This window comes from Penicillium paradoxum (genome assembly GCF_028828445.1).
Source record: "Penicillium paradoxum strain IBT 22861 chromosome Unknown utg000002l_segment0_segment0, whole genome shotgun sequence".
NCBI classification, from domain to species: Eukaryota; Fungi; Ascomycota; class Eurotiomycetes; order Eurotiales; family Aspergillaceae; genus Penicillium; species Penicillium paradoxum.
The window spans coordinates 5,344,037-5,362,329 of record NW_026643180.1 but is presented as its reverse complement, the minus strand read 5'-3'; the positions used below and the strand labels follow the sequence as shown (position 1 = coordinate 5,362,329).

The 18,293-nt window shown below is 51.2% G+C and overlaps 6 protein-coding genes across 6 annotated transcripts; 2 read left to right on the top strand and 4 right to left on the bottom strand.

The window, feature by feature from the left end:
• Positions 1–1,564: 1,564 nt before the first annotated feature.
• Positions 1,565–3,533, bottom strand: N7457_001892 (STE20 family serine/threonine-protein kinase; the record flags this gene model as incomplete). Its single annotated transcript, XM_057172938.1, has 4 exons — positions 1,565–3,052; positions 3,107–3,274; positions 3,348–3,415; positions 3,488–3,533. The coding sequence occupies 4 exons, from the start codon at positions 3,531–3,533 to the stop codon at positions 1,565–1,567; spliced, it is 1,770 nt and encodes a 589-aa protein (XP_057036841.1).
• Positions 3,534–3,925: 392 nt separating this feature from the next.
• N7457_001891 (FAD-binding oxidoreductase) lies at positions 3,926–5,606 on the bottom strand (the record flags this gene model as incomplete). The annotated part of the gene is made up of 2 exons (XM_057172937.1): positions 3,926–3,958; positions 4,011–5,606. 2 exons carry the CDS (start codon positions 5,604–5,606, stop codon positions 3,926–3,928), a joined length of 1,629 nt encoding a protein of 542 aa, XP_057036840.1.
• A 522-nt stretch (positions 5,607–6,128) lies between these two features.
• On the top strand, positions 6,129–7,248 carry N7457_001890 (dTDP-4-dehydrorhamnose reductase family protein; the record flags this gene model as incomplete). The annotated part of the gene is made up of 4 exons (XM_057172936.1): positions 6,129–6,310; positions 6,372–6,391; positions 6,444–7,152; positions 7,218–7,248. 4 exons carry the CDS (start codon positions 6,129–6,131, stop codon positions 7,246–7,248), a joined length of 942 nt encoding a protein of 313 aa, XP_057036839.1.
• Positions 7,249–8,417: 1,169 nt separating this feature from the next.
• On the top strand, positions 8,418–10,721 carry N7457_001889 (uncharacterized protein; the record flags this gene model as incomplete). Its single annotated transcript, XM_057172935.1, has 1 exon — positions 8,418–10,721. The coding sequence occupies one exon, from the start codon at positions 8,418–8,420 to the stop codon at positions 10,719–10,721; it is 2,304 nt and encodes a 767-aa protein (XP_057036838.1).
• Positions 10,722–11,781: 1,060 nt separating this feature from the next.
• On the bottom strand, positions 11,782–12,930 carry N7457_001888 (glycoside hydrolase family 16 protein; the record flags this gene model as incomplete). The annotated part of the gene is made up of 1 exon (XM_057172934.1): positions 11,782–12,930. One exon carries the CDS (start codon positions 12,928–12,930, stop codon positions 11,782–11,784), a length of 1,149 nt encoding a protein of 382 aa, XP_057036837.1.
• A 777-nt stretch (positions 12,931–13,707) lies between these two features.
• N7457_001887 (potassium ion transporter) lies at positions 13,708–16,351 on the bottom strand (the record flags this gene model as incomplete). The annotated part of the gene is made up of 2 exons (XM_057172933.1): positions 13,708–14,523; positions 14,579–16,351. Coding segments are annotated over 2 exons (2,589 nt in total), but the record flags the coding sequence as incomplete, so codon positions are not given.
• Between the last annotated feature and the right edge of the window lie 1,942 nt (positions 16,352–18,293).

Genomic DNA, 18,293 nt, shown 5'->3' with positions numbered 1-18,293 from the left:
TCAATGTACCTGGACCTGAGTACAGCTCAAGTGGAGGTTTCAACCTCTGAACCTTGGAACCTGAAAAGGTTAAACTAAAGGAGTGGGGCGGATGTGGGACATGACCCACCTCAATCTTGGGGTCCCATACGGAGTATAGCTGGCCCTTTGAGATGTTTCCTGGGCGTGATTGTGATTCTATGCCACTGGGACCCTCGGGGTATTGTGGCAGTCAGCGGATCAAAGAGAAGGTGCTACCAAGGCATACTATTTCAGCATACATGAGATGCATGTTACAAACTTGTGGCTCAGATCAAGTCTACTTCTTCTCTAGGCCTTGCCTATGACCTAGGTAGTTTGCATAAGTGTGTGTCGATTATTCCAGCGGAAACCATAAATCTTATACGTGAAGACAGGCATCCGAAATGAGTGACAGATCCACAGAATCCACGCTATACCATCGAGGGCTTCTTGTCAACCCGAGGAAGGCTGAAGGCACTAGATCAACATAACATGTCGCGTTCCTTCAATGTTAAATGTAGATACCCTCTATTTAGCCCAGAGATTCAAATGGGACGATGGCACTAAGTCAGCAGCACTTATACAGCCACACAAACTCACAAGAGAACCCGAGAGACGACTGATCCCAAATTGCGCATGCTATTTCTCTCATGAAACCCACACGGACGCTATCAATCCTTATGATGGTCAGTTTATCCCAGAGAGTGCTGGTGTCAGCTTCCGGAGATTGACATGATCACCTTGCATGCCACGGTCGATAAGAGATCGATGCAATACTAGTTAGATATGGGAGGAGCGCGGAATACAGGAGGGAAGCACTTCATGACATCAAGCAGGCCTTTGTGTAGAGGATTCAGAAGATATAGAATGATCAAGAGGGATAAGAGGAGCACAAGAACATCCGAGATCTCTATAACAGTCGTTCTTCAATTCTCAGCTGGGGCTATTGAGGGAATCTTCTCTTGTTTCTCACACATCATGGAAAAGGGATTAAAACACCGAGTGCAGACAGCCGAGCCTTGATCATGGACGTCCACTAGGTAACATTCGAGGAGCAACAGCCCAAGATACAAAGAGAGCCTAAAATGACAACATCCAAGTTACAGCATCTAAGTTCCAAAGCATACACATAGCATATGCAGCTAATGATCAAACCATTCAATGATCATAAAAAGCAAGACGTTTATCACATTTCAGACATAGTATGTTCTAGTACCCGTGGAAGATATCCCAACAAAATCACAGACAAAACCAAAAGACCAATAGACAAAGATAGAAGCACAGAAAGCATTCTATCACCCTAAAAAAAAAAACAAAGAAAAAGAAGGAGAGTACACAAGAAAGCGCAAAAAGATTAAAGCAGATCATTAGGAACTCCGGGACCAGTCCCACCCGAGTAAGTGACAGGTAACAGAGAAGAGTGAACGGACGCCACAAATGCAGCGAGTGACAAGGGGTTGTACAAGTGCCAGAACGCCAAATTCGGTCTATACAGCGAATGGAATAAATAGTAGTGAGGTGTGGCGGTCAATGGCTGAAGCGGAAAGGTGATGAATGAAGGTGATTATATGCCGCCCCAGCGGTTGCGGAGGCCTTCTGACCACCGCTGGTAGAGGACGTCGGAAAGTTGTTTTGTGTGTTCCATACCAGGTGAAGTTTGCGGAGCGCTGGATGTTGGTGATTGGGGCTGAGGGTCGGGGACGTAGGATTGACGACGCCGATGGCTTTTAAGGTGGGGATTGTTTTGGGCTAGGACGAGACGGGGCCGCGAGGGGGAATCGGGCTGAGTGGACGGAATAAGTGTAGAGAGCCGTGAGTCGGCTTGGAGTTTCTCGTTCATGATTCTCACGATATGGTAGAGGCCTTCAGGATCAACCATTTCAAGGTCACTCCATGCTTCGGCGAGTCTAGAGATAGCCTCACGCTTATCGCCATCTCCCGTGGTAGACAGGACTTCCTGGCATGAAAGTCCTACTGCTTTGCTGTATGCACGTCGCCCAATCTGAGCCTCCTTGCTTGAAGAGTCGGTGGACATGGCCTTGGGACTAGCATTCTCATCAAAGCCCTGCTTTTGTGGGCTCATATCAGCGGTGGCTTTGTCTGAGACTCGGCGGAATTGCCTGACTGTAGACGGGCTGTTGCCATAGGTCAAGTCAATACCGAGAGGCTGTTTGACACCACTAGAGCGGCGCTTCGTGTTGGCACGCCTGACAGACGGAGATCTATCCGTAGGAGCTCGGCGGACTGTGCAGTTAGCCTGGTGTTTAGGCGGAGGGGGTGGTTGACCGATATGCATCTCTTCCATCATCTGCGCTGTTTCGGGTATGTTCTCATCTCCCTCGTCGAATCTCATCCAGTCCGTGCCCTTGGGTTTCCATATGGTAGGGGCCTTGACCGTATCGAATACCCAATCGTCATCGTCGAGATCACCGGGCCTGGTCATGGTGTTGAGAGACTCGGCATAGTATTTCACATCTCTCGCCTCACCACGGCCACCATCCCAGTCCTGCTTGCGATGAATCAGTTCTTGGAGGGACTCGGGCTTTCCCGCATTCCGAACGAATTTGTGTCTCAGGAGCTCCTTTGCACTCGGCCGCAGCTCCGGGTCTTTTGTCAGACATTGTGCAATAAAGTCCTTGAATGTATTGCTGTACTCGTGTCCTTCAAGGCGAGGGGCGGGGTTTTTCGGGATCAGGAAGAGCACTTTCATGGGGTGGGTGCTAGCATGCGGGGGTTCTCCATTGATCATCTCGATTGCTGTAATACCCAAGGACCAGATGTCGGCCTTGAAATCGTATCCAGCCTGCTGGATTACTTCCGGCGCCATCCAAAACGGAGTTCCGACGAATGTGTTGCGTTGTGACTTGATGTTGACGAGCTGTGCGGCGACACCAAAGTCGGCCAGCTTCACCTTTCCGGTCTGGGACAGCAAAACGTTGGCTGCCTTGACATCGCGATGGATTTTGCCTTCGCTATGCAAATAATCCAAGCCCAAAAGAAGTTCGCGGCAGACGATGGCCACATGGGCTTCGTTGAAACATCCTGGTTTCAACTGGGACGGTCAGAGATGCAACCCAGAACATAAAAATAGCAGCAATCGACGTACCAAGTCCAAACAGGAACCACCCCCGAGATATTCCATGACGATCCATAATTTGTGGCCCTTGAGGAAACTAGCCTTGTACTGTGTAACAAAGGGGCTCGCGCAGGTAGCCAAAACGGAAATTTCCTGCTGAATCTCCTGAATATCATCCTCGCTGGACTCGAGATCGATCTGAAAACAGGTCAATTATTGAACGAAAGGCCGGCAAACGAATCAAGGCTCGAAAATCGGAAGGAACGCGTACGTGTTTAATGGCAACGATCTCGCCGTCGGTTTTGTCGATTGCCTTGTAAACAACACCGAAACTGCCACCTGCAAACGGAGAGCTCGGTTAGCCGACGGAAACGTCAAAAAAAAAAGAACCCTTGTCAGAAGGCAACTCACTCCCCAGCTCCTCCATCACCTGGTAATGGCTCGCCATATCGTCCATTGTGAAATAATCGGCCCAGCTAGCTACTCCGGTTGGACAGGGCTGCGATGTGGACAGGGCTCATCCAAGGAACAGATGAATGGAGCTTGGAAGGGAAAGAGAGTACTAAAAGGAGCCATCGGCAATGGCGGGCAAGGGGTGGAGCATCAAACCCCAAACAAGCTCCGTCTCACATGGCAACGGCTGGCCTCAGGCACCGACCGGGGTATTGACGCAAGGGTCCACTCAGCTGATCGGCTTTGGCTTGGGGTGATCAGTTACGTCTTTGTGGGTGCTGCGTGGGCGCAATTTTGAGATGTTTACAGAGGACTTTCCAGGTTGGGTGGTGGCACGACTGGGATCAAAGCGGCGGTTATTATGGGCTATTTCTATATACATGTACACAACCATCTCTAGATGTACTTGTACGGGTTCATGATCCCATTCTAAAGAGCATGTTAGCAATGTGTGCGAAGTAGCGGTGACAACCCAGCTTACCGGATCATAGAGGTTCTTGAGCTGCTTCATGAGCTTCACCATCGTCTCATTCTGGCTGTAGCCAATGAACTCCCGCTTGGCCACGCCAAGTCCATGCTCAGCACTAATACTGCCCTGGCGCTTCTGGATCCACTCATACACCCAGGGCTCGATCGCCTTCTCCACTTCCTTGCTGTACTGTCGCACGGAAACGTTCAAGTGCAAGTTGGAGTCGCCCATGTGACCGTAACCGACAACAGCACGAACGGGGAAGGAATCATCATCACCAACAAGTCCCTTTTCTGTCAGGCGAGCCCTGCAGTCCTCCACAAGCTTGTATAGATCCGCTAACGGGATAGACACATCGTACTTGTAGGTGCCACCCAGGTGGCTGAGCGACTCAGTGATACCCTCCCGCCAGCGCCACAAAGCCTGGAATTGGGTCTCATCCTGGGCCAGGACACCGTCGGCAACAATGCCATCACCCATCACGCTCTCCAAGAAAGACTCCAACTTGGCCATGTCGTGCTCGGCGTTGGAACCACTAGTCTCGACCAGACAGTAGAAGGGGTACTCACCCTCGAGAGGGTGCTTGTTACCGGTAGATTCAATAACCAATTTCTGGCTGCGACCGTCCATCAGCTCGAACGCAGACAGAATCTCCGAGAGCTGGCCCTTGGCCGCAAGGTAGGCCTGCTGGACCTGCTCGAAGCTCTCGAGACCGAAGTAAGCCACATTGACCGCCTTGGGGCGAGGGGGGCACTGGATAGAGACAGCAGTTACAAGGCCAATGGTGCCCTCGGAGCCGATGAACAGCTGCTTAAGATCGTAGCCAGTGTTGTTTTTGCGGAGGGTCGACAGGGCATCGACAATAGTCCCGTCCGGCAGGACTGCCTCGAGGCCGAGCACACTGCCGTGCAAACTACCGTAGCGGAGGAGACGAAGACCACCAGCGTTGGTAGAGACATTTCCACCGATGTGGCAGGAGCCCTTAGCACCGAGGTCCAGAGGGAACAGGTGCTGGCGGTCGGCCAGGTATTGATCAGCCACTTCGAGGATAACTCCAGCATCTGCGACCAGCACACCCGAGGCAGGATCGAAAGAGCGGATCTGGTTCATGCGCGAAGTGTTGATGACGATCTCATCGAAGACCGGCACGGAGCCACCGACCAGACCGGTATTTCCACCCTGGGGCACAACAGCCAATTTGCGCTCGTTACAGTATTTCAGCACCTTGCTGACCTCCTGAGCATTTTGAGGCTTCAGAACAAGCCGGGTGTGGCCACGGTACTTGCGCATCCAGTCGCTGTTGAAGGGTTCGATATCGTCGGTTGCGTCGGCGGTCACGCCATCAATCACGGCTGACTGGGAGCCCAGCAGCTCCTTGAAGTGAGCAACATCGTCGGCGGAGATTTCGGCGAAGTTGGGATTGCGCTTGAGGTTGGGGTAGGCGTCGCTGGTGAACTTGATCTGTCGGGAGTCAGAGTTGCGAGTGGCGCCGGCGCTGAAGGTGCGTGCAGTCAAGGGTGTGATGGATTGGGTAGGGCGAATGGCAAGACGAGGACGAGGCACTCGGGCCCGCCGCAAAGCAGCTGTGAAGTTCCTGGCACCAGACATGGTTATCACAAAAGCAATAAAAATTCCGCTTGGATGGGAGACCCTCCGATCTGCCTCCGAAGCTCAGGTCCCGTCCGCTTTTGATTCGAGCTCGGGCTTTTTCGGCCTTTTTCGCCCAACCGCTTGCAGGGTCTTTCAAAACGGTTGATATTGCTTAGTGTGGTAGTTTAACTGGATATGAGAGGTCAAAGCTATCGACCTCTATTCGTACAATATACAATATACACAATGTCTCTGAGACCCGGTCAATCCCCCTCAACAACCCTCCGTCGGAGACCGATTTCGCTCGTCTGCATAGTTATATTGGCCATGATATCATGAGGCGTACCTCAACGACATGCATCAAATGGATTCCCGTCGTACTCCGGAGGGGAATTGGTCGCAATACGACTCGACTTCATCTCCACATGCAGCCCTGAAGCCCTGGAGGCCTGGAGTCGGGAGTCAGTTACGTCACAGTGGCCCCGCGCCTTCAAAAAAAATAAAAATCCCCGTTTCTCTTGCACTCTACATCCTTCAAAAATGACATCGACTGTACTGGTGACTGGAGCTAGCGGCCTTCTCGGCCGTGCCGTTTTCAGTACCTTCCAGCACTCTGGCGTGTTGGTCGTTGGGCAGGGATTCTCTCGTACTGCCCCGCCAACTATCTTGAAAGCCGACCTGGAGAAGGAAGAAGATATTAAGACGCTTTTTGACGAAGTAAAGTAGGTATACACCAGGGCAATCCTTGATGATAGACACTAATCGGCTTGAAACTACCACCAGGCCTCAGATTGTCATTCATTGTAAGCTCCGAAGCCCTTGCGAAGTCCCCCACTATAGACTAACAGCTCACAGGCGCCGCGAACAAGTCCCCAGACCTCTGCGACAAAAACCCAGAGCAAGCCCGGAAGGTCAATGTTGACGCTACCCGCACATTGGCCAAAGAATGCCAGTCCCGCGGTGCTTTCCTCATCTACATCTCGACCGATTACGTCTTCCCGGGCACGGAAGGTGACGCACCCTACGAGGCCAATGCGGAGACCAAACCACCGAATCTATACGGGCAGTTGAAACTGGACGGCGAGAAAGCCGTGCTAGAGACAACGAGCGCGGGTCTGGGTGTGGTCTTGCGTGTACCAGTGCTGTACGGACACGCCAAGGCGAACGCGGAAAGTGCCATCAACACGCTGGTTGACTCGGTCAAGAAGGCCACCGATGAGAACGCTGGTGTGAAGATGGACGACTGGTCTCAGCGCTACCCGACTAATACCGAGGACGTCGCGCGTGTGTGTCGCGACATTGTCATTAAGTACCTGCGTGAGAAGGAGAAGCGCAAGGATTTCCCCCGCGTCCTTCAATTCTCCTCCGAAGACTGCATGACCAAGTATCAGATCTGCCAGAAGCTGGCTCAGGTGCTTGGAGTCGCTATTCCCGGTATGGTGGCCAATAAGCAAGGCAATGATCCCAATGCGGGTGTCGCGCGCCCTTATGATACACATCTGTCTACCAAGGCACTGACGGAGCTTGGGATTGACGTGCGGACGATGGATTTCATTGCATGGTGGTAAGTGATGTGGAGAATCCATAACTAGGACCCCCTTTGTGTAGGGCTGTGCTAACGATCTGCAGGCGCCGAGAGTTGGGTGCTTATAGGAAATGAATTGGATTCAAACCCCGACATTCGCGCAAAAAAAGAAAAAAAAAGGAATATAGAGGATCCAATCAAAAGTGAAAAAGAGATTTCAATCCATTCACGGAGCACTGGTAGTTGTGAGATTGCAAACAAGCATCACCGTCGTCTATTCTACGTTGGAGACCATTTGCATGGCTCCACGATATCCACTTGGCCCATCTCTGAACCATCCTCTCGGGTTGGCGACCGTTGAAAATCCGGGGAATAGATCGATCGTAGGATCATCCTGATCGTGAGAGGGAGAGGTATGTATAGTAGGCTAACAAGGCTGTACTCCGTACTCCGTACTGCGTAGTAGCGACGATGGTCTATATCACATAGACATTGAAAGTACATGTAGGTCTCCGTACGGAGTACTCTGTACTCAGTCTTGCTCTTACGATCATCATTTCAGATTTTGACCCTGCATTTCCACCTCCTTTTTCGACTGGGGTTCACAATCCAAGCGTTTCACCCTGTATACCCTAGGGGTGGTATGTGATCGTCTTGTGGACCCGGGGCGATCAGGATCCAGCAGTCGAATCATATTTCGCATGGAACAATCCAATAGTGCCAATAGTACGCAGTACCTGTCGATCTTATCATTTCATAGAACGTCAACGAACGGTACGGGGTATACAACATGCTATACCTCATGCCCCGGTGTCTGGATCGCACAGTATCCAGGGATGGCGGGCGAATCCGACTGCAATGGAACAGCAAATCTCCCAAACCAGACTCGATCAGCATCTCCGATGCCATATATGATCTGTCGAAGGAAACGCGCGAGGCGCCAGGGAAATGTCGCCCGGGCCAGTCCGGTCCAATTGACGATCGGTGCGGGCCGCTAATGATTGAGAACAGGCCGGTTTGATCGCGAGAGACCAGGGGGATTCTTTCTTCTTTGGAGGTCGAATCCCATATCTTGGTTTTTTTTCCCTCATTTCCACCGAATTTGGCGTTTCATTTCCACCTCTCCCAGTCCGTTCGACGTCGCATAGTAACAGGGTTGCAACCTCCGCTTTGGGGGAATTGGCGGAAATTTGCCGTCTCGAAGGCGACGCTAATCTCGTCCTGGCGAAAGAAACCTGAGTCCAAAATTTTCGAAACGCTCGCGCCTTGGCCCCCGGGGGCTGATTTTCACCCGAAACTCCAGCATGAATCCAAACAGTGCAACAGCGGTGCAAACCGTACAGAAATTCTCTCGATATCGCGGCGCACGAGGTGTGGTTACTGGAGACGTCGCAATGGCTCCACCGCCTGCGCCAGTGCCTAGCGTCGAGCCGAATCCCTCGATCGCAAGAAGTAGATCTCGATATCGTCGCAACCGACCACCGGTAGATGGCAACGGGGTACCTCCTATCCCCACAACATTGGCTCACGCGCGACCTCAGCCGGAGACGCGGGGTGAACAGGTACCAAGCGAGCAAGCGGCAGCTAGTCACCAGGTGGCAAAGCAGAACAAGGAGGAAGCGCTGCGCGAGGCGCATCGACAAAATGCAATGCAACAATTGACTGGAGAGGATCAGTCGGCACAACAACCCCGGCGGCCTCAGGTGTTGGCCCCGTCAGCGCAACGGCAACCCAGGTCACAGCGTGCTCCAGATCCTCCACCCAGTTCACACTCGGGAAACGACAGCAGTCGCAAATCTTTCTTACAGAAGGTCAAACTGTCAAAGGTCAAAGACCATGTCAAGAAAGCTGACTCCGCTCCAAAATACATCGGCGTGGGTGGAACCGGCGTGGTACCTGGAGTTGATGCGCCTGTCAGTGCTGTTAATGCCGGAGAGCGACGTGCCCTAGTCAAATATGGGGATTATACCACCGACCTTGTTGTTACCCCGTCGACTCAAGTCCACGACCTACTGTTAGATGCTTCTAAGTACTTGTCCCGCGACATCCAGGCCGACAGGTTTATTCTTATGGAATCGTTCTCTCAAGTCGGCCTAGAGCGTCCGCTCCGGCGGTACGAGTTTATTCGGGAGGTCATGAATTCTTGGTCGCACGACGCCGAGAACCATTTCATCATTATTCCACCCTCGAGTGTGGAAGCGCTGGCTCAGCTTGATGCTGCACATGCCCCGACTGGAGAACTGTCTCCAGTGACGGTTCATATTTATTATTCCCAACGTCCTCGCAAGTGGGACAAGCGATATGTCACTTTGCGTACCGATGGACAAGTGACGATCTCGAAGAAAGAGAATGCGAAGGAGCAAACGAACATTTGCCATATCTCTGATTTTGATATTTACTTTCCCAACGCTCGAACTCTAAATAAAGACATCAAGCCGCCTAAGAAGCTGTGCTTCGCGATCAAAAGCCAGCAGAAATCCTCCATGTTCCTTTCCACAGAGAACTTCCTTCACTTTTTCTCGACCAGTGACAAGTCTGTTGCAGACACCTGGTACCGAGCAGTGCAGAAATGGAGAAGTTGGTACCTTGTGAATAAGAAGGGCGCGGCTAAGAAACCAGAGACTGAAACACTACCGAAGCGTTCTGGCACGAAGAAATCAACCGGTCAACCGAGGAGCCTGCACAATGAAGCTCCTCTTATAGAGCAACAAACTTCAAGCGAGTCTACAAACCAGGAAAGCTCTGACCAACAGAGGCCAACAAGCTCCAAGGAGCTTTTCGCTAGGAAGAAGACACTCCGTGGACACGCGCCCCCTCCATCCTCCTATCCTCTAACTCTCACGCTCGATACCGATCTGGATGGACCTTTTTCTGACAGGGAAGCATTGATCTCGGCCATTCCTCCCGAGCAAGACGATGGATCTACCTTTTCGCCAACTGGACTTCTAGGTCGAACATACACCCAACGACAGACTGCTATGCGAGAACGTGATGATCGTGAGAAAAGAGCCCAACAAGAGCCCTTCTCGGGCCTTGGCTTTATGAGCGGAGCACCAGCACCCTCGCCCGCCTATGACTCAAACCACAGCAGCCGAACCAACACTATGACTCGTGCACCCGACCCATGCCTTTTCAATCGAACACTATCTCTCAACCACCCGAACAAGCCTCTTGTCGATCTTACCCCGGTTTATGCCGAACCGCCGCAACATAGCCGTAAGGGCCTGGGCCACGGCGTCAAAGTGCAACCAGGCATGCAACTGATCGACGGAGCCACCGGTCCTGAGTTGACCCAAGGTGCAATCCCAATTCCATCGGCAACTACCTGGAGACGCCCCGCGGATAATACCCCTCAGCGTCGGAACACCACTCGCAGCGTGCGTAACCACAACCACCTCGCCTCTCCGATTTCCGCTGAAGGAGCCCCGGCACTTCCCAATCAATTTACTCCACATAGTCTGCTAGCGCATTCAGCCAGCACAGCCAGTCATCGCAATCCACGCACCGGACACGGCGTTGCAACGGGTGATCGTAATGCCACACGACCGCTGCTGGATATGTCCCCCGAAAACCCCTTCGCAGATGGCAGTTTGCTCCGACAGCTGTAGTTGCTTCCTTTCCTCTGTTATTTTCACGATGATTATGATTGTTATCTATTGTTCTTTTGCGGGATCTTGTATCAGCATCCTTAGGGTTCCTTTCATTCGGGCTCCTGGCTCATACTCCAAAACTGCGGCGCTATGAAGAACTGAACCCACTCGGATCCGTTCCAACGCCCTCCGTGACATTTTCTCTGAAAATGAAGCATGGATACCCGTTTTTACTATGAACGATTTATCTTGGTTCGAGATACCCATTCCAATTTTCTTGTTCTTATGTTTTCTTTTAGCATGAATATTGTCGAGACACCTCTCTGTAGCTGATTACTCGTGCCTTTTCAGGTCGATACTGAGCCCTTTGTTGGGTTGCTTGCTTTATGGCTGGCTATCAAGGCCACTAGCATGTAGTAAAGAACCAGAGTTTTAATATTCTCCTTCTTCTCTTTGCAGCTTTGGTAGCCTTCTCAACATCACTATTGTGCCGAGCTTTCAAACAAGCAATCTGAATTCACAACCGATATTATAATGGGCACTATGTGCAATCATTGTGTTCTAACGCAACAGCGGATGGCACCAGGTCTACAACAAAGGGAAACCTACAATGTATAGAGGGAGATATCCCCAAATTCTGCTCCTCTCGAAGAAGCAACCAGAATGGATTCATTCTAAGTCCGGTATTGATATGGACTTTTATATATATAACCAAGCAGTTCGTTACAAGCTATTGCTGGAAGCTACCTACCTACAGGGGGGGGGGGGGGGGAGTAGTCCATCGTTTTTTTCGATATTCACCACATCCTGGGACAAAAAGAACAGACAGAAAGGTCAACTACAAAGAAAGACCAGTTACCTCCATTTGGATTTGATCTGGATTTAGCTAACAAACATCTCATTACAGGTTTGCCTTGAGCAACAGTCCGACGGAAAGGGAGCGAACCCCGGAGGAACAAGGACGTGTTCTAGGAGCAAGATAGCATCCGGACAGGAAACTTCTACCTGTCCATTTGAGCAGCCAAATAGCAAAGAAAAATAAAATCCAAAATAAGAGAAAACATCCATGTCTCCAATTTTAGACAGCTTGATAGACCTTGAAGCTATTAAACTCCCAATAGGCATCGACAAAACTGTGGGGATTATGGGCCACAAAACTCGTACAACTCGCCGGGCAATGATACAAAGTATCATAAAACTGTGGCTGGGCAGCAAGATCACCACAAAGATCAATATTAACAATGATACTCTGATTCCTAAAATGCGCCGCAATGTCACAGTCTGTACTGGGGAAGTCGGCAAGCGCAGTACCCCAGGTACTCGGGTCAGGATTCTCACTGGTGATATCAGATGGAATAGAATCCCGAGGGAAGAACCACACCCGGATTCCCTCGGTGCGGAGTTCAAGAGCATAAACACCTCCCCCGAGATTATTCATCGCCTGGCCGTAAGTATCCACGCCTCCGATGACACCACAGCCCGAGTTCTCAGCCGTGGCATTATGGCAGTTCGTAGATACTGCTTGACCGGTTTCTTTGCGCTTGACATCCATATTACATCCCGCGGTGGTGTGGATAGTTATTTCATTCCCGTGGGTTCCTTCGTTGGTGGTTTCGAGAACGTCGATCTCGCCATTATTCGGCCAGTTGTCTGGGTCTGTCAGCCACAGGGCTGGCCATGTTCCACAGCCGAAGGGAGTGTGGATGATATCGAAGATAAAGAGGCCAGTGTCGTAGGTCTTTTTGGACTCGACGCGTACGGAGTTCCGGCCGGAGAGAGTATTGGGCGTGGTAGAATCTACCCGCAGGACGGCCGAGGTGTTGCTTGCATGCGTGAGATTGAGATCTGCAGCGACGTGCTCATTGACGTAGACGACGAAGCCATTTGTTGGGTCTGCATCTGTGAAGTAGGTGAAATGGTCGAAGAATGTCGGGCCGGAGTACTCGTCGGCTAGCTGATAGTGCAAGGGTGTATAGTTCGGGTAGCGGTTTTGGATCACCTCGACTGGGACCACGATCACAACCAAGAGAGCAAGGATAACAGTGGCTCCGACGAGGATCTGCTTGCGCAAGGACCAACCACGTGGGTTGAAGCAGGGATATTTGGTGGTGGCGTCTGTTTCTGGTTGGCTGGCAGTCGCGATTGGGGTTTTGGTTTCGGTGGAGACACGCCGAGATGCCCCGCTGTACTGGTCTTGGGGGAGTTGGGGTAGTTGGTGGTTGTCCATAGTTGACGATTCAAACGATAACAAAAACAAAAAAAAACAATAGTATATAGGGATGTGGGATGAAGATGAAATGTGTGAGAGCTGGAGCTTAACCCGTAGAATATATCCTTGTAATCATATACACACACTATCAACTTCGCCGTCATGGACACCTTCCGTGTTCCAAAGTGGAAAGGCGTCGATCCATCCCGCTTGCACGCCCATGGTTCACCTCGCTATAAATAAACAAGTCTCTAGATCGACTACCTACATCATAGGTAGTATGTACTCCGTACTGTTGACAAGGCTCCGTCAAATATCAATCTGAGATTGGAATTTTCGATTAATTGGTAGCCATTTATTTGCCGCGTAAATGATTTATCCAAGATTTCATTGCCATACTGAGAGACAGAGGAAGAGGCATGACTTCGGCGAAGGGTTGAAGTGAACGTATAGAGGAGAGAGGAAGAGGCACGCTAGCAGATGCGGATTGCAGTGTCGAACTCCCAAGGTCAGCGACTGGAGGTACAGCTGAATCTATAGCAGTCACCTCAAAGAGGAGGCTCAGCCCGACTACCAATCAAGGAATGTGACAGTCGAACCCCCGACGTCACAGCCGCAATTTATGGGAACAAAGAAGACGAATGCAGGATAGAAATTCGATGTGTCCAAAATTATATGATATGTATGTGCATAACGTGATTAGAATCGATCCGTGATGTGTATACTCCGTACTTCGTATGTAGAACGCCAAGCCTCTATAGGTATCAACAAAAAAGCAAACATTCCACCCATTTTCTACCGATTGGATCGGATAGTTGAAGAACGATGCACCAGAGACTCTGCATTTGGAGAAGCCTGTGCCTGCCAGTCATGAGTTTCCAGACCCGAAGACAGACCGGCATCGTTCCTCGCCTGAGATAAGGTACGCGATTGTGATTGGCCAAAGGACGCACCACCACTCAGGTTAGATGCACGGCGGCGCATGCGGCGTTCGCCCTCTTCAGCCTCGTGTCGGTTGAGTGCATCGGAAGGGAGAAGGACAGCACGGTCCAGTGCGTAGGGCAGGCCACGGTGGCGACCGCGAAGTTGCATAGCAATGATCACCAGTTTGGAGACCACATTGAACTGGCCAGAAAAGGAGGTGTTGACATCGGTGTATCCAAACGACAGACCCACAGTACCATAGGCCGAGACAACTTCGAACAGCACGGTGAAGAGCTGGAAGGAGTAATCGGTCACATTCTGCAATCTCGATCCTTCCGCAATAGCGATGATAAACAGACCCAAAAAGACATACCACAGATCAAAACTCAGCTGGCGTCGCAAATGCGCTCCGATATAGGAGGGGGCATTCGTTTCCTCGTCATGATCTTCGTCGGTGGCATCGTAGATACCCAGACTCTTCTCCTCGTAGACATTGGTTCGACGCACAGAAATGGCAATAGGGAAGACTGAGATATACATCATGATCAAGTAGGAGACTTGGATGGCGGGGTGAAGTTCAGAAAGACTGATGATTCCAAATCCGGCTGTTCGTGTCGCAGCAGCTTGGAAAAAGCCGTCCACCACTCGGATACCGGGAGGTAATGCGGTGACAGCAGAATCATTGAGCTGGGAAATCAAGGTCAGCGGGAATCCTGTCTCAAGGGAGACAATCGAAACTCACATCTAGGATAACAAAGAAGATCAAATCAATGCCGTTCAACGCGACAAGAATCGCAAACAACCACCAAGTGGCATTACGAGGAAACAGTAGAGTAAAGCATCGCCGAGGGTGGTCCAAAAGAAACTTCAGCTCCTCCCATAGCGCAGTACCCTGGCGTGTGAACTTCGAAAGAACCCAGATCATTAGACGCAGCATACACGGGAAGGCGGTATTGCCGATGATGATCAAGAAGGACAGCATCAGCAGAGGGAAAACAGCTCTTTTGAAGGAGTACATTGAGTCAGGTGTCAAGGTGAACCCCAAGTCATTGAAGGCAGAGGCAGAGGTAAAGATCCCCCACCATGGCCGCCCAACCCCAGCGTCTCGGACAATGTCGCCCCATGTGTCTGTGGTCATAATCCAGCCAACCATGCTGACCAAACCGATAAGATGAAAGCCGACATAGTAGGTGATAAGAACGACAGCCAGTGTTTTGAGAGCGCGGTATTCGATACCGCCCAGCTCATTACGCTGCTCCTCCGTCAGATCGACGAAGTTGGAGTTACGTGCCACTGTTGCATTCCAACTGAGATATGGTTGAGTAGAGAGGTCGCGCTCTTGTGTCAGGGATCGGAAAACTCCTCTAAATGTGTTTTTCGTGGTAGTAGGAGCAAGCGTAGTGGTTTCGTTGCCATCTTTGGTCTCCCGGAAAGTGGGCCGAGTGTCCAGACGGGGGAAGGTACTACCGCGTGGACGGGTTCTTGAAATATCTGGCTCATTGATGGTGATGTGTGGCCCTTCAAGGGGACCGACATGATCGAGCTCCTCACGGGGTGCACCGTTGCTGTGTTCATCGTCATTGTCACTGGAAGGTTGAGCCTGCTCACCCTCCTGATCCAGATCTTCTTCTAGAGCCTCCGGAGCACCACCGCGGTCATATTCCCGAGGACTGGGGATCCGCAGAGCTCCTTTGTTCTTCCGCTGCTTTTCCAAAAACGCGATATGATGTTCCGGGTTCAAATGAGTCGGCACCTTCAAGCTACCGAGTCCAAAGCGAGGTTCATAGCGAGAGTCGGCGCCCGCATCTGTTCCCTCGGAGCTAGAGTCAACACTGTTTCCCCGAGCTTCTGGAGTGTTCATCCCCGAATTGATGGCTTTGCTTCCCGGCTCTGTCAATCGTCCGTCCCGAGCATCTCCCGAATCATCTCGTATCACCACAATGGGCCGACCGCTCACTCCGAGTTCCGCACGGTGGATATTCTCCTCGTCTCCATCTTCGGTTACTGTTTCCATGCGAGATCGGGTACGTCGCATCGCCCGCGCGTCCTGGACGACATGTTGGAAGCGCTTCTCGAACCAATATAGCCGGATGAAAACCAAAGCGCTGTGGATGAAGATCGGCGTGCACAGACATGTAATCAAATACAGCACAATTTGTTGGTACAACCAAAGGCCATTTATATCGACGGTATTCAATCCACTTTGTGTAGCGGCGCCTGCTGCTTGGAACAGAGCATCGATATAGTCGATGTTGCCCCCGGGGTAAACGATGATGGAACCGATGATCGCCCAGGAGATAATGTACGCATAATGGAGAAAGATGAAATTGAGGTGTAGTTCGTTCAAAAACGGGATCCTTTCTTTGAAGGATGTCACCCGGCGAAGGAAGGCCGAGAACATGTTGAACCGACGGGTGCGGCCAGACCGTCGTTGCGCAGTGAAATCCACTGGCACTGGCCGCAGAGGAGAGATTGTCGGGATCGATTGCTCTCGAAAGGAGGGGAATTTTTCAATCCTGCTGATTATTAGCTTTCGAGTCTAACTATCACGGCCTACGTACATGTGGTCCCGTCGATCGCTACCGGAGACTTTTGACTCGTGCAGGTGAGACCACGGCCGCTCTTAGCCGCGTGGCATTGAGCCACAATTGTGCGTAGAAGTAACTGGGGACATGACAAGAGGAGGTTAAGATGAGAGGAATGGAAACTGAAAAGTTAGAATCACAGCCTCCAAAAGGGAAAAAAATAAAACCTAAGCTGCGATGGGAAAATCCGAAAATCACGCATGCGGGAAGATGACAATACGGTATCGTATTGTCCGCTGCCACCGAAAACGTGGGCTGTCGATCGCTCGGCCGTTGGCTCAGCGAGTTCGAGGGCGGTACCCGGCCAACTTGGGACGCAAGAGATACCTACCTAGGTACCTAGGTATGGCCCCGATGGTAGATACTATGTGCTTGGTGTACGAAGTATCTCCCCCGTCCTCCGTACTCCGTACGGAGTATCTAGGTACTCCGTGGATGATACCAGAACTCATTTGGAGCTCCAGTGGATTCCAACCCCCCCGCCTCCCCCATTCTAGCCCAGCTTTTATTGGGAAGGATTCAAATCGGGGGGTCGTCATTGGGCCTTGGCACGATGGCGGCACTTACTTCCAAGGTCCGCTATGTATAACCGGGAGCTGCAGGAGTGGCGGTGGCTCCAGGGCTGCCTCAAACTAACCTGGGCCGGTTTGGAGATCTGTACGGAGTGACTGGGCGTATAGCCCTGAAACCGCCGTACGGAGTAATCTACCTACCTGGGTAACCCTATTGTCGCTGCCTAGTATCGAATAAAGGGTGTTCTAGATCGGCCCACTTTTCATTCCGGTTATGTCGTGGGCCGTTCCTAGACTTGCCCCTGTGCTGTTAGGGCTGCCGAAATATCACTCCTCCCCGATTGTGATTGGTCTATGGCCGCTGGTTGCATCTTGCATCGATAGGACAGCCGCCCTATACTTGGCAGTGGCATCGTATTGCCTTTTTGTCAATTATTTACGTGTCTCACGCCTTCTGACTTGCATTCTTACTGCTGAGGGGGCTAAATCCAAGACACCCAAGAAAGCCAAGTGCTACACAAGGGGGCATAGGCCAACAACGCCGTCCCGACATTCTTCGCCCGAAGGGATGATCTTTTCCAGATGCTACAGTATGCCCCGAGGATAGCCAGGCCATTCCAAAACCTACTACGAAGTACTCCGTACTCCGTAGGGAAGATGGCACACTCAGCTGCCAAGGTGGTAGCATAGCGGACATCCTATGCCTCGCTTCCCCGACGGATACCCATCCCGCTATATTTTATACTTCGTCGAAAGGACTAGGTATCTACTCCGGATGTGGTACGGAATACTCCGTGCTTTGCATACTGACATGTTCTTAGGGGTCGCTATTTGATCATCCTCAACTAACAGCCAATTTAACCCTTGATTAGTCGTTAAATCGATACTGTGCCAAGGGCCTAAGCGAGCGCCCGTGCTTATGGCAAACGCTCGGACAGGTCAGAAAGGCAGATAAGCAGTATGCAAGATCTGGTAGTCCGGTTTATAATTGAACCCGCTTGGATGTACGAATGTAGGTTTGCCAACTAACGTCAATTAGGTCTCTCTCATCCTCGCCATGAAAAGCATCTCTTTTCGGCGCTTCTTTTGATAGAAATGTACTCCGTACGACTCTCAGAGAAGCGCATCTGGCACACATCCTGTTATGGCGCCATTGGTCCTCCGTAGAATGTCGGAACTACAAACACCCGATACATTGCACAAATAGCAAGAACAGCTTGATTTGCCAGCGTGGCTCGCATTTCCAAGGTAGTATTCATTCTTGTCTCTGTATGGACCAAAGCCGGAAGACAGGCTGACTACCTCCTCATCTGGGAATCCCAGGAAATCTCTGCCGTAACTTGACTTCGTTCTGCCTTTC